We start from the raw sequence: 16,174 nt of genomic DNA on the forward strand, positions 1-16,174 counted from the left end.
TGAATGAAATACGTGTTTCTAATAATAATTTGCAGTGGTGGGATTAAAGCAAGCAGAAGTGTATTCTCCTAAAACTACCACAGACACTACTGAAATCCTAATTGCACTGACCGAGTACCTCAAGAATCTCTGTTAGAAGCATACATGTACATACTGTATGTATATATATATATATATATATATATATAATACTTCTTAAATACTTTTTTTTATAATGAGCTTAAGTTGCAATGTCGTATTTTTTCTTAAACCTTCAACACTTTTTTTATTATATTTATAATATTTTCTGTACAAATAAGTTACTCTGAAGCATGTGAATGGTCCCCTGATTCCAGATGAGAAAAAAATGTAACAAAAATTAAGCAAATACCAGAGGTAGAGCTAAAAGAGTGACAAATTAATGAGTGATTAGTGTGTACATATATACATAATAGAGATTTCAACTGTGACAGTTGCTTTCGAAATTTTGCTGCCTACTATTTAGATTGGAAATTGACCTGTGTATTGCTGTTCATTTACCATTACCCTGTTTCTTCTGTAAAAAAAAGTTATTTCTCACCCAAAGCATATAAAAATAAAAAATAAAATGCTATTTTCCCCCACTGATTTTTACAAGGATTTCCCAGGACTGTGAGGATATGTACATAGTATTGGTTGTACTGAAATGCAATACGCAATCACTAGCTTCCAAACAATGTGTTATGTCTTTGCTTTGGTACATTAACCCACAAAAATGACCAACACAGAAAACGAGATTTCCTTCTGTGGTAGTCAAATGTAGATTTCTGTCCACTGTAACAACATCCACTGCCAGCACTTCTAATCATTTAAGAGCTAATACTGTAGACCAATTCAATTCACAGTGTCTTCTGAACGCTTTACATTTGATATATAGATTAAATATGATTCGGAAAGTTGCTGTGTCACTAAGATGCCACTGTGTTTGATTCCCACAATCAGGCTGATATTTTCAGAACATTCTTGCTGGTGGTGGATATGTTCCCCTAAACTTCTGAGGCTCTCATTTGCAGCATCTTGCCGCTGGTCTTCTGAAGTTGTCCAGTACAGCCAGATTACCTTTTGTCCATTCTGTATGCATTGTTCACATCCTTTTTTCTCTTCCTACTATCGCATTTTCCACACTTACTTTGTACTGTAAAGACTGATATAATCCTGTAACCCTAATCTATGAAAACCATCCATGAAAGAAAGATGGAGAAGAATGGAGGACCTCCGATCCTTTGCTTCCTAACCTTCCTCCTGATTCATCACTCCAGTCTGCTCTCATGTAACTGAATGGACAGCTGTCTGTAAAAATGTTGTCTTTGTAATTGATGTAACACTGTCGATGATAGATCAGTGTCTGCTTTTCAGATTGTATAACCGCCATGTACCTGAATCTAAAGTAGCCAGGACATTACCCCAGTCCTGTACCAAACGGCACACTTTTTGCACACTTGTGCTATTGGCACGTGTCCATGAAGACCGTAGGGCATTCCATTTGTCATTTTAGTTACTAAAAAGGTGTTTACAGGCCCAGCTGCGCCCGTTGGAGCACTACCTGTCAGTTTATGCGCTATTATGTCATTAACACGTGGGCAAAGAGTGGCATCTGGGACAGGGTCTAGCCTGTCACATCTGTGGTGTGTTTGCCGTGTGCTGGTGTGTGTGTATGTGCAGTAGAGTCAGGCCAGAGGTCAGTATATGGAGTCCTTGGTGTTGGTTGACGTGTGAGTTGTGGTTGAGTCGTCCGGAAGCGAACCTCTGCGTGGGGATCCGGTGTGGCAGCGCAGCAGTGCAAACAGTTCACGGGACACACTGTTGGAGAAGGCTGTGTAGATCCATGGGTTAGTGCAGGAGTTTAGACTGGCTAGAAGCATCAGGATAGTGAAAGCAGCCCCTACATGAGAGAGAAAGGCAAGGAAATAACACTTTGCATTTATTACTGCATTGACAGCTCTACAATATTGCAATATCTTTGTGCGAATTATATGTGCAGGTCTATGAGATTTTTCCCTGTTTTATCATTTATCAGTTGAAAGTCTTAAGATTGCTTAGAAAAGTATTAGTATTAAAGCTTGTAACACAATCAGTGCAAATAAAATTCAGAGAAAAAAGAACATTTTTGCACTGTCTGAAGAAGTTACTATATTCATATGATTTAAATTACAATAACTGCTGTAACTAGGGCAGGTAACATAATTGACTAAGGTATATTTTAGCAAGGAAAAGTGCAAATTAACACACTGGATTTGCATATAATACATACATATACATAATATACTAATATACTATACTAATACAGTAAAATGAAAATTGTGAAATATTATTACAATTTAAATAAATTTTAATATATTTTAAAATGTAATTTATTCCTGTGATGCAAAGCTGAATTTTCAGCATCATTACTCCAGTTTTCAGTGTCACTTGATCCTTCAGAAATAATTCTTATTTGCTGATTAAGAAACAAGTTACAAATTTCTGTTTAAAATAGAAATCTTTTGTAACATTATAAATGTTTTACTGACATTTTTGATCAATTTAATGCATCATTGCTGAATAAATTTCTTTCAAGCCCAAACTTTTGAACGGTAATGTATAATAAAAAACAAGGCAGTTAAATGTGAAATATAATAATATAAGCCATATGGAACGCAATTTAAGGCAAACTTTGAAAAAAAGCCTAGTCCTCTAATCTAGACAAAACTAATATTTTTTTTAACTAAAAGACTAAAACACATCTATAGGAGTAAGTTTGTGCTGTTTTCATAGTGATTTGGTTGCCAGGTGGCTGGTCAAACTGTGCAGAAAGTCCAGTCTAATACAGAGGTGTAAATACCAATGAGATTACCCAACACTCAGGTGAGTGAGCAGGTATTTATTTGTCTACATGTTAAGGGGAAAGAAAGCAGGGGACCGTTAAAAAAAAAGAGGGAAATAATAAAAAAGGAGACCCATTGAACACATGATTGATTATTTCTGCTCCTGGAGATCTCCCCTCCCACAGACTTCAGTTCCAGCCAAGCTCTAACACACCTGCCTGCAATTTCCAAGCAACCTTGAAGACCCTGATGAACTGATTCATGTGTTTTTAATTGTACTTGGAACAAAACTCTGCTGGAAGGTAGATTTCCAAGAACGGGCATCTCTGTTTTTGAGATATTCCTGGAGAATGTGCTGCTTGTTTGGTTACGAACACCACCCTGCTGATGGTGATCATTACTCCAGTCTTCAGTGACACATGATCCTTTAGAAATCATTCTAACATGCTGACTTGCTGCTCAAGAAACATTTATTATTATCAGTGTTGAAAACAGTTGCTGCTTAATATTTTCTGAAAAATTTGACATTTTTTCAGGATTTTTGATGATTAAAAAGAACATTTATTTGAAATACAAATCTTTATAAATGTCTTTACTGTCACTTTTGATAAAAATTAATGCATCCTTGCTGAATAAATTTATTCATTTTTTTATATACGGTGGTGTATTTTTCAAATCATCACTAAATTTTACTTCTTTAGCTAAAATCACCCTGAAAAAAAATCTCTGGGTAAGCTAATGAACATGCACAAAAAAGTCTGTAGTCTGTATCAAAAAATTGATTGCCTATTTCCTAATATGATGTGAAACTCTTTAAACAATACATCATACTGTTTTAGCATCCAAGAAGCCTTATTGTGTGACTGTACAGGACATGCAGATTCATGTGTTTGCTTGGGTCTGACCTTGATTTGGTGGGTTGGGGTCCCAGGCTGCCCATAACTGAACAATAAAGAAAGGGGACCAGCAGATGGTGTATACCAGCACAATGACAAGAGTCATCCTCACTGTCTTAGACATGGCCTTAGTCACACCTGGGAGAGGCGGCGGGTGCGAATAGTCGGTCGGAAGGGGAAAAGCATCTGGAAGCACACCTGGCCACAGTTCAGAAGCTCCAGAGCTATTTGGGTGTCCAGCCAGTGCACACACGCTATTGGCTGATAATGACTGAGAATGGGAGGGGTCTGAGAGATGGTTGGGGGTGTTTTGCAGGTGGGTTTGGACAGAAGGGGAGGAGCTGTCTGAAGAGGGTCGTGGCCCAAAGCAAGGCTCGCAGATAGAGCTCCTACAGGGTAGAGTATGAGAGTAGTTATCATAAAGGCTTGAGGAGGACGCTTCCACTCCTGCATGATATGAAGGGCTGCAGTGAGCTTGACTGAGACTGCTGTCAGCATGATGACTGTGTCTGCTCTGTCTGTTTCTCTCTCTGCTCCTTCCCCTGCCCCCCTCCCGCTGAGCAAAGTGGAAGAAGACAGAGTTCCTCTTAAATTCTGCCGTCACCACCCGCTCAGACTTCAGGTAGATATTGTCATGGATTTCTCTGAAGATGCGAACCTGAGGTGAAAAAGAGATACATCAATGTAAACATACTCCTACTTTATAGGTTCAGAGTTGTGTGTCATTTAGAACTGAACTAAGAATACATTTTAAATTCCATTTAAGAGAACTCACAGAACTGTAAATTTGAATGTAAGGAAATAGAATTAAATAGAATAAAATTACACTTAGCAGTTATATGTTTTTTTCGAAGTGTTGTAATGTGTGGTGGACATTTTATGGTGCTGTATGGGAAAATTTAAATTTTTGTCTGTTTTGGCAGTATTTAGGCAGTACCCTATAACCCTAGCAAGCTCAAAACACCCTAATGTGAATTACTGATAACAACAACAACAAAAAAAATAATTACAATCATATGTGGATGTGTTACAGGACTTCTGGGAATGTCAATTTACTGTTTTCACGGTAAATTACATTTTAATTCATAGTTTTTTTTAACCTCCAAAAAACAATATTCTATAGTAAATACACATATAATGTGATGTTAAACCATTTACAGTTTTTTTAACCATATACGTTAACTTACAGTCAACAGTTTTTTATGTAGCATTTTACGTTTTTTTTTTTACATTACAATGCATTTACTATACTTTTGGATAAAACTGTTTTTATAACTTTCCAAATACATAGATCCTCAATAGCCTTACACTAGAAAAGAGCAAAAGCTAGTCTGAGAAAAATGATACATGGCAACAGTTGCTGGTCAGCAACATTTTTAAGGTGAAGCTTTTGTGTACATCATTTACATTTATGCATTTGGTGGGCAATGTATGCAAATTGTCTTGTGTTGCATTCAAGGTATACACTTTATCAGTTCATGAGTTCTGGGAATCAAACCGATGACCTTGGCATTGCAAAATAAGTAAAACGGAAGCCAAGCCACATCAAAATTATTAGCAAACTTGTTTTGGACTATGGAAATTCCTCTGTGGTGTTACAGTGAATTTTTTTGAATTGCAATTAAGTTAATTCCTCTTCCTGTCATTCAAATTCAACATCCAACTCATGAATTGAAAAGGAGCCAGTGATTAAATTCTGAATTTCACCCAGCACTAGCACAGCCATCAAGTTGTACCCTGCAGTGCGTCTAATTCCCATTAAACATGCCAAGTCTTTGACATTTGCGTAGTATACATTAGGGCTGCACGATAAATCGAAATGGAATCGAGATCACGATTCGACAGAAGCTGCGATTGTCATGCGTATCTTTCAGTGAAGCACGGTTCTGTGATCAGCAGTAAATCTCCATCCGAAGGCCAGAGGGCGCTCTCGCGCTGAAACTCCAAATACGCCTTGCAGAAGAAACCCAGGAAATGCCTATTGCTGCAGCTGAATAAACAGAAGATTCAACTGCTTTCATTGATTCAACGTGACTAATAAACACACGACTACGGCAATATACGGTTTATCTGAGTTCTTCTTATTATAATTTTCATTAAAATGAAGTATATTTATAATGCAATGCCTTTATCACTGCTTAGATACTATGAAATATGTTGCGTGCCTTATTCTGTGTAAGAAGCCACGTCATCTCAGAGAAGGATTTATTTCAAACACTCGACTGACGATATGAAGTGAGTTTAGAGTAAAAATATGTTATTAAATGTGGTATTTTCACATGCTTTCAGATGGAGCAGCATTTACTTCACAGAGCCGTAGTTCACTGAGAAGTTATGCATACAGCTGTCATTATCGCGAACGATTTCTTCGATTTCATAATCGCGCAATAAAATCGTCTGCGATTTTTTTGCGTAACTTGTCAGTGAACTACGGCTATGTGTAGTAAATTCTGCTCCATCTGAAAGCACGTGATGATGATTTCCTGCTGATTACAGAACCGGCTTTTTTAACAAAATGCGCATGACAATCGCATTCGATTAATTGTGCAGCCCTAGTATACATTATGTTCTTGTGCTATGATGCATTGTTAGACAAGAGATGTCAAAGCAATACATTCAATTAAAAAAATGTGTGAGAGATTGAGAAGAAAAAAGCTGGAGATACCTGACAGACAGTGATGATAAAGGCTGGCAATACAAATACAGCCACAGTCATCCAGGTGACGTATGCTTTAAGACCCCACGGCTCAGCAAAGTGGCCCCAGCATTCGAACACCCCGGGGGACACCTCTGACCGCGAGAAGATAAACACCTGCGTGCAAATGAGGAGACAGTCATGAGCTCAATAAAATAGTTGTGAGCCAATCAAAAAAACAATCAGGAATGAACTAAGACCGTTTACTCCTTACCTGTGGCAAACTGAGCACAAGGGCCAGGCCCCACGCAACCATAATGGGGGTGTTCCAGCTGGAGGGTGCACCTCCGCGATACGCTTGCAGGGGGCAGCAGATGGCATAGTGCCGATCCACAGTCATGGCAACAATCACATAAGAGGATGCAAACATCCCGACGATCTGCAAATACTTGACGGAGCGACACAGAGCGTCAGGGCCCTGGAAGTGCTCTGTGATGTCCCACACCAGCTGTGGCAGCACCTGGGGACAAAATAAAGACATATCAAGTCAAGTCACGTTTATTTATACAGCGCTTTATACAATACTGATTGTGTCAAAGCAGCTTTACAGTATTAAACAGGAAAATAGTGTGTCGATAATGCAAGATTATCAGCAAACACAATTTTCCAGCTAAAGTCAGTTCATCATTGATTCAGTGAGGTCATCGTCCAGCTCAGTTCAGTTCAAATAGCATCTGTGCAATCAAGTAGACAGTATTGCCAGAAATTAAGTGTCCCCAACTAAGCAAGCCAAAGGCGACAGTGGTAAAGAACCAAAACTCCATCGGTGACAGATCTAGATATATCTACTTCAGTCATGAAACTCTAGATGGTGCAGCCTGATAGGTCTTTTACCCACAGTCACGTCATGGCACAAGCTGATTGGCCTTTGCTGATTATGCAGCCAATGAGATCGCAAACCTCCACCTCCCTCAGCACCACTTGTCTAGCAAAATTGCAATTGCAATTTAATTTTTTTTAAGTTCCAGTTTTGCTGTGCTTGTTTGTAGTGCAGCACAATTTGGCCAAAATGTTTGTGATTATATATTGATGTTATTATTATCATTAAATAAAAATATTAAACAAAATAAAACATATTACTACTACAACTGCTACTACTACTACTTTTATTTCACCATAAAATTACAAAACTAATATTTATGGCTGTTTAAACTAATTAGTTTTTTTCAAATGTTAAATCATGCAAAAGAAAACAGTGCTGCACTTCACTCCTAAACACACAGCTCTTTTATTTATTTAATTATATTGCAGTTATTGAGATCTGATAATCAATTAATCATGCAGCCCTTATAATATCTAGAACTTCTCTGCTGACACAACATTGCTCCCACGCCTGATACTTCAACTGCATTTTAATAAATGTAGTCTCACTGTATGTTTCCATTCAGGTCAATGATTACTTAACCGTTAAGCTCATTTCACCGCACTCATCATATTTAATAGTCTCAAGAGGCTGTTACCTGAAAGAAGGCCACTACCAGGTCAGCCACACACAGATTGACCATGAAGAGGTGCATGGGAGCGTGATGTTTCTTCCTACGCAGCAACACCCACAGCACAAATCCATTACCCAGAGCAGTGAGGGCAAGCACCAACCCCAGCACCCCGATCTCCGCCTGGGCCAAGGCTTGGTCCCGTACCTGTGGAGGGGCAACTGGCTGGATTGTGGGCCTCGTGGTGGTCCATGTGATGTTCTCTGACGGAAACAGCCAGAGGAAAGCCCCCGTGCCTCCATAACTGCTGCTGAGATTGAAGAGGGAGCTGGACAGGTCCGGTGGCCCCTCCATCTCCAGCACAGAGTGACTGGGCTGACCCAAATTCTCTTCCCAAGAGGCCATCCTCATGACCTACAATGAGAAGGACAGACATGAGAGGCAAATCCAAAACATCCTAACACTGATCCCTCGCTGGCTTAAATTGTTAAACAAACAGTTGTAAATCATTTTAATAAAATTAGGCCAAATGAATTTAATTTTGTTGGCTATTTCTGTAGCTCTTCAGCAAGAGAAAAGGAATGGTGGCGTCTAAATCAAACAAAGTCATTGTTTCATCTCCCAGATCATCTCAAATTAAATTCTCCATCTCAGCTTCTGTTTTTAGAGAAAGCACTTAAAACATCATGTTAAATCATTGTGTTTTTAGCCAAAACAGTAAGAAATTAACTACACATGTACTCAGGTGTTTTGAGGTTAGTTTTGAGATTTGGAACAAAAGGAAAGCAAATGAAAAACATAAATAATAAAATTGTTTACGAATTTATTAATGACAGCTTTGAATCATTGTCTTTCTGGAACCTCCACATAAAACATTTAGAAACCCCTCCAATTTCTTTACGTCTGCCTCATTGTGGATTATTATGACCAGCTGCTAAAGCAAATTTATTTAGCGAATATCTGAAAGGCAAATCTGAGATTCTCTTGGGATTTACTCATCCTTTGTCTCCAGACACAGGAAAACATATTTGCGGTGAGACTGAGAAAAAAAAAATATGAGAGAGGTATGGGAACAATTATGCTTTAAATCCCTCTTTTGGATACACAGTGTATGACTGAGGCATGGAGGGGGAGGTGGGCAGGAGGACGGGCTTTTAAGGGCTAAATGGAGAAGGAAGCAGTTTTTAAAGGTGTCTGTAATTATTATGTGCTGACATACAGTATATAACTGAAATGGAATGCCGAAGAGTACGTTTTGTGCAAATGCTTGCTTCTACTTGCATTAAACTTCATTTTTTGCCTAATTTATTGAATAAGCTTATAAATTCCACACTTTTAAAGTGCATGCAATTTACTATACATGCATACTGGTATTAAGGAAATATGAAATCAAATATGAGTGAAAGTGCGAAAGCATTTAAGAAAACAACATCGGATAATAAAGGTAGAACAGTGTGGTTTATTGCAAAGAGCGCTGCCACTATGAGGAGAAAATGTGTGGCTGTATTAATAAGTCTCACAGAGACAGATTCGAAAGACTAGTCTTATTTTTATTTGTTTAATGTGTAAAGTTTTTTTTTTAAAGGAATAAATGTTTTTATTCAGCATTAAAATATTTAAATGTTTTTAATTCAATGTATTAATTATTTAAATACATTAAATTAAACAAAAGAGAGTACAGACATTTATAATGTTCCAAAATGTTCTATTTCAAATAAATGCTGTTCTTATTATTAACGTTCTATCAAATCCTGAAAAATAATTAAATAAAGGTTTCTTCCAAAAATGAAATAAAATAAAATAAAAATAAGCAGCACAACTGTTTTCAACATTGATAATAATAAGAAACGTTTCAAATCAGCATGCCTTGGTGAGCATTTTAAAAACATTTCAAAAAAATCTTACCAAACTGAAACTTCTGAATACTAGTGTAAATCATTTGAATATTTAATGTTGTAGTCACTGGAAAACAAGGCATTGCTTTCGTGTGGTTTTCTCTGATATTTTCTTTGATTCTTCTGCTGGTTGTTAGCTCATACATGCTGCTTAGCCTTCCATGAGTGTATTCCTGTCAATGTGTTTATGATTTATGCGAGGATTAGCAAGAATGGAACCAGAAAGCTTTCGAATGCGTTTTGTTTTAAAATTAGCTCTTGATTCAAGTCCAAGTCTCTGAGACCTGCAATATTTCATTCACTTCATTCATCCTTACTCACTCACTCTTGCTCACACTCACTCCATCCATCTGGAGTGGTGGTTTTCATCTTGCATTTGCATAATCAATTCACAACAGAAGTAGCCACTTCAGAGCTGTGCTGGTTACAGAGTCCTAATGAAATCCTTCCAATTGTAACACAAAGCCTGGCCAGGTCTTCCGTTGACGTTGCTCATGGAAAGCCCGTCAGTTGCTCTTGCTGTCCAGTTTGTCGTCTGTTCGCACTCTTTGCATGTCCCAACTACTTTCCATTACCTACTTTGATACCTCCTCCTGGGAAATTACAGAAAGAGCCTCCTCGCACGCTCTGGGTCTTTAAATGTGTCTGATGCACATGTGCTGGCACTGGCTATTCATCAGGCGGAAAGTGGCTCTGTGATGTGCCCCTGCTGGGCATGTGTGCATGAAGCACTCAGCTGGGTCTATACCCACAAGATAAAGCGTAAAGATTTGTTCTCTTTCATATCTCATGCTGAAATTACATGGAGAGCAAATGGAATCTCCTCTCCAGAATTATCACATGCGTCTTCTCTATGGTTTTAAAAGAGATTGCAATAATTTCACACAATGTGGTCAGATTTGTCAAGAAAGAGTCTGCGATCAAACCATCAGAGATTTTATTAACTCATAAAACACTGACTACGCTAAAAAATAGTGTAGGCTTTTCTTTAAAAAACTAATTTCACTCAGAAATTTCTAGTAGATTTTACAAACACTTACAAAGAAACAGCAAGTAACATTAAATCAAACATGACATTTTGGAGTAGAATGACTGAAATAATATTTTCTTGTAAAACATACTCCGATAATGTTTGTTTTATTCAGAACTTAAAAAAAAAAAAAAATAAATCATAATTTTTTGCAGTGTGGTCATTTGTGTGAAGATTTTTTTGTCCAGCTTAGAAATAAAATAAAAGGGTAATATGTAAAAATTATGCTCTAAGTCAGAATTACACATTTTTTACCTGAAATATATTTGTACATTTTTCCTTAATGTAATATTAATATTGAACGTATTTATACTACATTCTCCATTTTTACTTCACAACTATGCATTGTAATTTTTCCATCTTAGCACTGAACATTTAAAAAAATCTTTGAAGATTAATTCATGTGGCCTTTGAATTTTATAGCTCTAAACTCTTACCGTATGTCAAAAATCTCATTGTTTTTATTTATCCTAACGATTTTAGAAGAAACATCTTAATTGAAAATAAAGGTTATTTTTATTTGTTGGCATCTATGGTTCTATAAACATCCATGGAACCTTTCCATTGTACAAAAGATTCTCAATACTAAAAAAAGGTTTGAAAATGTTCTTCACACTAAGGAAATAATGGCTCTTCACCGAAAGGTTCTTTGGGGAACCAAAAAGGCATTGGTGTGAAAACCTATACATTTTTTTTTTTAAGAGTGTCTCCTGAGCTATGAAAGAGCAACCACTGCGCAATCAAAGAATCCGATCAAAACCACACCAAAGCTAATAGAGATGTGTTCTCTGTCTCTCAAACCTCCATCTGCTGGTTTTCAGATGGACACTAAAAATATTTCCCGTTTCCCGTGGTGCTCTGCTTAGAGGTCAAGGGGGCAGTGGAAAAGAGGAGATGAGATTGGAGGATGTGAAAGCCAACTGTGGAGAGCAGCAGTGCACTCATCCATCTCTCTCGCTCCTTTGCTCCTTTCTCAGTTTGTATCCTCTCTCTATTCACCACTGCTGTTCAAAGTATCCGACTTTCACCTAAATATCATCCTTTTACCAGATCAGCCTGTCCTTGATATCTCCTAATCTATTCCAGCAACCGAACAGTAACAGTTTTAGCAAAACTCAACCTGGTTCTTCACTTCGCAGCTGAGCTCTTAATGTTGATGATCAGATGTAATTACTACCTTTCAGATCTCATCTGCTGAATGACTCTCATGGGTTCTAAAAATGATGCTTCCCAGACCTGTGCCTTTCACAAAATGCTCGGTGCCAGCCCGGGGTCATATGACAGGAGGAAAGGACGGTCAAGGCACAGCACTGGGGTGCACTGGATAATGGTGAACTGAAATTTGTCAAAGCTTGTTTTTTGCTTAGGTTTTGTGGTCAGCATTATAGTGGGTTGTGTAGCTGTTTCTAATGTTAACTTATGGTTCATTATTTCAATGAAAACATTTTTATGTTTTCTGTATTTTAGTAGAATTTCTTTAAATTGCATTTAAAACTGATAAAACACAAATCCTCAAAGACTTACATAAGAACAGAGCAAAAGCTTGACTGAGAACATAGCAGGTGACAACAGTTGCTAAGGTAGAAATAGTCACTAATGTCTTTAATGCCGGGCTAGCGAAGGGTCAATTGGTCTGTGAGCTTTTTTAGACAGAAAACTACTTTCACAATAACAATTAAACAGTGAAAAAGCAATGATTTATGTATGACCTAGTGGATACTGGAAACCAAAGTCTTACCTCCAGCACCACAGACATCACTATGACCTAATAAATTCAATTTACAATTTAAATGTGCTATATAAATTTACAAGTTAATTGTGCAGCAAAGACTACATTGCATAATATTCATATTGAAAATAGAAAATAGGCTTAGATGGTCGACCAGGATGGTTTCTTTAATCCTTCTGCCGCTGAGTTTGAGCGGCCAGATCTCACACTGAGCGGTGATGAAGTGCTGATGAGGAATTTATCAATGTACGTCAGCACATCAGAGGAGAGCATTATGTGGCTACACTGGAATCTGTGTGCGTGCGTGTCTGGTGGACTAGGTGAAAAAGACATGTATGGAAAGTAATCCCTAATTTATGAACGTCTCCCAGGAATGCCTCACAGCAGGAGAAGCTACTGTGTAGTGCAGCATCCCTATCTTTAAAGGGATGATAGGGAAGAATAGAGGGATTGAAAAGAAAGTGTCAATTGACACTTCACGCAGATCACGTGTGTCTCCTTACTATTATAAGTAGCTGTCTGCCAGTCACCTACTGTGGGGTCCACTTTAAAATCTGTATTTTTCCCATTGAAGCCTGAAAGTCATTTGAAAGTTTGAGGTTTTTAAAAAATGAAAAACAAGAAAAGTTATGATGTAGCTACAATTAATAAGAAATATTTCAGATTCTGCACCTTATTTTTTGGGCCAGTAATCAAATGTGAATTAGAAGAAAATAATGCAAAATAGAAGCATTTCCAATAGTTGTTTAGTTTGAACTGTACACATATCTAAAAAAAAATCATTCTACATAGTCTTGGCTTTTATGAAATATTCTTGCTGTTTCTAAAAGAAAAACACTTGCAAGTACATCTCGCTCCTTTATTTTACATCTTTGTCAATCACAGGAAAACAGCCACACCACAGGAAGGATGACTGAGTGATCCACCTATTTTCATCTGTTAGAGCTTTTGTTTATCTAACCCATTCCCACTGTCTGTTTGTCCTTTCATGTTTCAGCTCTGTTCTGCGCTCGGGTCAGAACCCCAGAGTCCCTCCCAAAAACAAACCCGCATCCTCCAACCCTGACAGACATTTTAGTACAGTATAGTTTAGTGAGGTATAGAGCAACAAACAATTAAAAAAAATTTTTTTGCAGATATTTAATTTAGAGTCTTTTCAGGTAGGTACAAATTGTATACATGATGCATGAATGGGTGTGCGTGAGAATGAAGACATGGAGATCTTGGGAATTGGTTCATGCACTAATGACTTGAGTAAATGACTCCACATTTACTCATTTACTCATCACATATATGCCTGTTTAAACAGATCAGTCTTTAAATGCACACTGAAACCTTGAAAAAATGAAAATAACACAACCGAAACTGCAAAAACAATATGAGCAAACAGTCCATACCCTGTTATCCTGCTTTAGTCTGCATAGTCTGGGCCATACGCAACAAGGGAAGCATAAGCGAATACATCATCAGGCATCAATGGACTTTGAAAGCTCTCAGGTTCACAGAGAGACGCTGTGTGTTTGTTTACTTATAACAGGATTCTGTCCATGATTTCAAAGTTCTTTGGGAGGCACATTAACTTCTGAGGCATGAGCCTAACTCTGGTAAACACACTGAAATTTGGAACAGCTGTGGGCAACTAACTTTACCTTGACATTTTTCTTAGTCCACAGATTCATGAAGCTTTGTAAGGTTTCAACAAAAGCAGGTCACCCATGTTTATTCAAGATGACTGTGATTCCAGTTTTGCAGCGTTAACAGGTTCCATTGCATAGCTACTTTTGTTTTCTAAATCCTGAACAATTAAGCATGCGATGCTCTGAAGATTTTAATAAGTCACTGCATTAAGTTTTTCTTCTCTGGATTAATGCATGTAATCTATTTGTAAGCCTACATACATTAATTTAAGCCTAAATTCCTGTTTACAAAATCATTTATAAGTCAATCAATCATAAATGTGACTGCCCCACATAATCACAATGACCAAATGTCCAGTGACTCAGCAGCCATGGGTAAAGCTTTTCATGAAAGACTGAGCATTTTCGAATCTTATAATTAAGTGGAAAATGAAAAGCATCAAGGGCAATTAGCATTGCTCTGAAACACACAGGCTCCTGTGTGTGTACATGAGGATGATGCTGACCTCAGCCATCAAAATCCACTGGACCGAATGGACGTTTACCTCAAAATGCAATGAAGCGCAATAATTTTATGAAATATTTTATATTGCATTGTGTTCTAAAGTTAATTATTTCAACATTGTAGATGACTCTGAATTGACAACTGAACTATGATTTAACCTTCAATCTAATGGGCTCCATGCATATTCTGCCCATATTCTTCACTCTAAAAAAATCCTGATTAGATGTATTATCAAAACCTGGCAGCTATATCGTTGCCAGAAATTCAGAAAAAGCGATGACAGTGTTTCAGGCATTTCATTTCAAGCATTTTGGTGGCTGTATAATACAGTTAATAATATAGCAACCTACTTGAACTATTAAAACATTACACAATGAAACAAAGCTCATTAAGTTTTCCATGAGCATTCACGATGTGCACAATATTATCCACATAAACACAAAACGCATTTAGGGTAACACACTTGACATTCGATACACAAAATAACTAAGCAATATCAAATGTTACCTACACTTTTTAAAAAAAAATAAAATAGCCTATGATTAAATGTGATGCATCACACAGGGAATTCTGGGAACGTTATTTTACTGTTTATCAGGTGACTGATGTTATGCACATTTTAACAATATTTTAATATATGGGTTGTTATGTTATATAATATATAAGTTGCTTTAACAAAAAATATGTTGTCATCTCATAGATTATAAGGTAGGATAACTCATATTTCGTTATATATTTTACAGTAATTTAAGGTAACTTAGTTAAGCAATTAACAGGTTTTTTTAAACTGTAGTAGGCCTATTTTACATTATCTTCCTCTTCAAATTACGAACATTTTAAAAGTCATAAATTCAGAAATCACTAAGTGCTCGATCTCCACGTGTTTTTGTGTGCTGGATAGACACATTAAATGATGTTCGGGAGGAGCACGTCAGATACTTAGCCTAATTAACTCAAGAGGAGCGCACTCAAGTTAATCAACAACAAGAGGTATAAATACAGCAGACTTACCTCTATCCATCGACGGTTTATCAGCATCCCTCCACCGCCCCATCTCCTCACTTCCTGGGGTGCACTGGGACTTGAGCCTGTGACCCTTAAGCAGCACTTTCTAAAGGTGCCATTTGCCATCAAATAAATAAATATGGTGAAAAATGAGAGAGGAAATACTAGAAGAGGTGGACAAGAAAAAGAGAGGGCATACAGAAATGCTCATTGGAAATCGAGTGAATTTAAAAATCAGAGAGGAAGATGATATAAAACCTCAGGTGTTTTCTATATGATATTATATCACTGATTAAATTAGAGGAATAATGACAATAATTAAATTGTATTTGGCAATTATATATGGCATGAAATACATTTTAAATATATTTAAAAATACACAAAATGGGCAGAAATGGCCAATATAGATTTTAAAAATATATTTACATAAATATTTATATAAAAATAATGTGTTTTGTAACTTTTTTTGTGTGTATATACAATACATACATATATATATATATATATATATATATATATATAATTAT

The 16,174-nt window shown here is 37.0% G+C and overlaps 1 protein-coding gene across 2 annotated transcripts in view; it reads right to left on the bottom strand.

Annotated features, from left to right (window-relative positions):
* Positions 1-230: 230 nt before the first annotated feature.
* Positions 231-16,174, bottom strand: part of LOC107737642 (vasopressin V2 receptor-like) — a 16,926-nt gene continuing 982 nt past the window's right edge. For both annotated transcript variants that reach the window (XM_016549220.1, XM_016549219.1), the window contains exons 2-6: positions 7,874-8,260; positions 6,628-6,873; positions 6,384-6,530; positions 3,728-4,376; positions 231-1,900 (exon numbers count right to left, since the gene is read on the bottom strand). In XM_016549220.1, the coding sequence (XP_016404706.1) occupies positions 1,698-1,900; positions 3,728-4,376; positions 6,384-6,530; positions 6,628-6,873; positions 7,874-8,257 (1,629 nt within the window). In that variant the 5' untranslated portion in view covers positions 8,258-8,260 and the 3' untranslated portion in view covers positions 231-1,697. The remainder of the gene's footprint in view (positions 1,901-3,727; positions 4,377-6,383; positions 6,531-6,627; positions 6,874-7,873; positions 8,261-16,174) is intronic.

Source organism: Sinocyclocheilus rhinocerous, unplaced genomic scaffold (genome assembly GCF_001515625.1).
Source record: "Sinocyclocheilus rhinocerous isolate Xijiao unplaced genomic scaffold, SAMN03320098_v1.1 scaffold72, whole genome shotgun sequence".
Taxonomy (NCBI): domain Eukaryota; kingdom Metazoa; phylum Chordata; class Actinopteri; order Cypriniformes; family Cyprinidae; genus Sinocyclocheilus; species Sinocyclocheilus rhinocerous.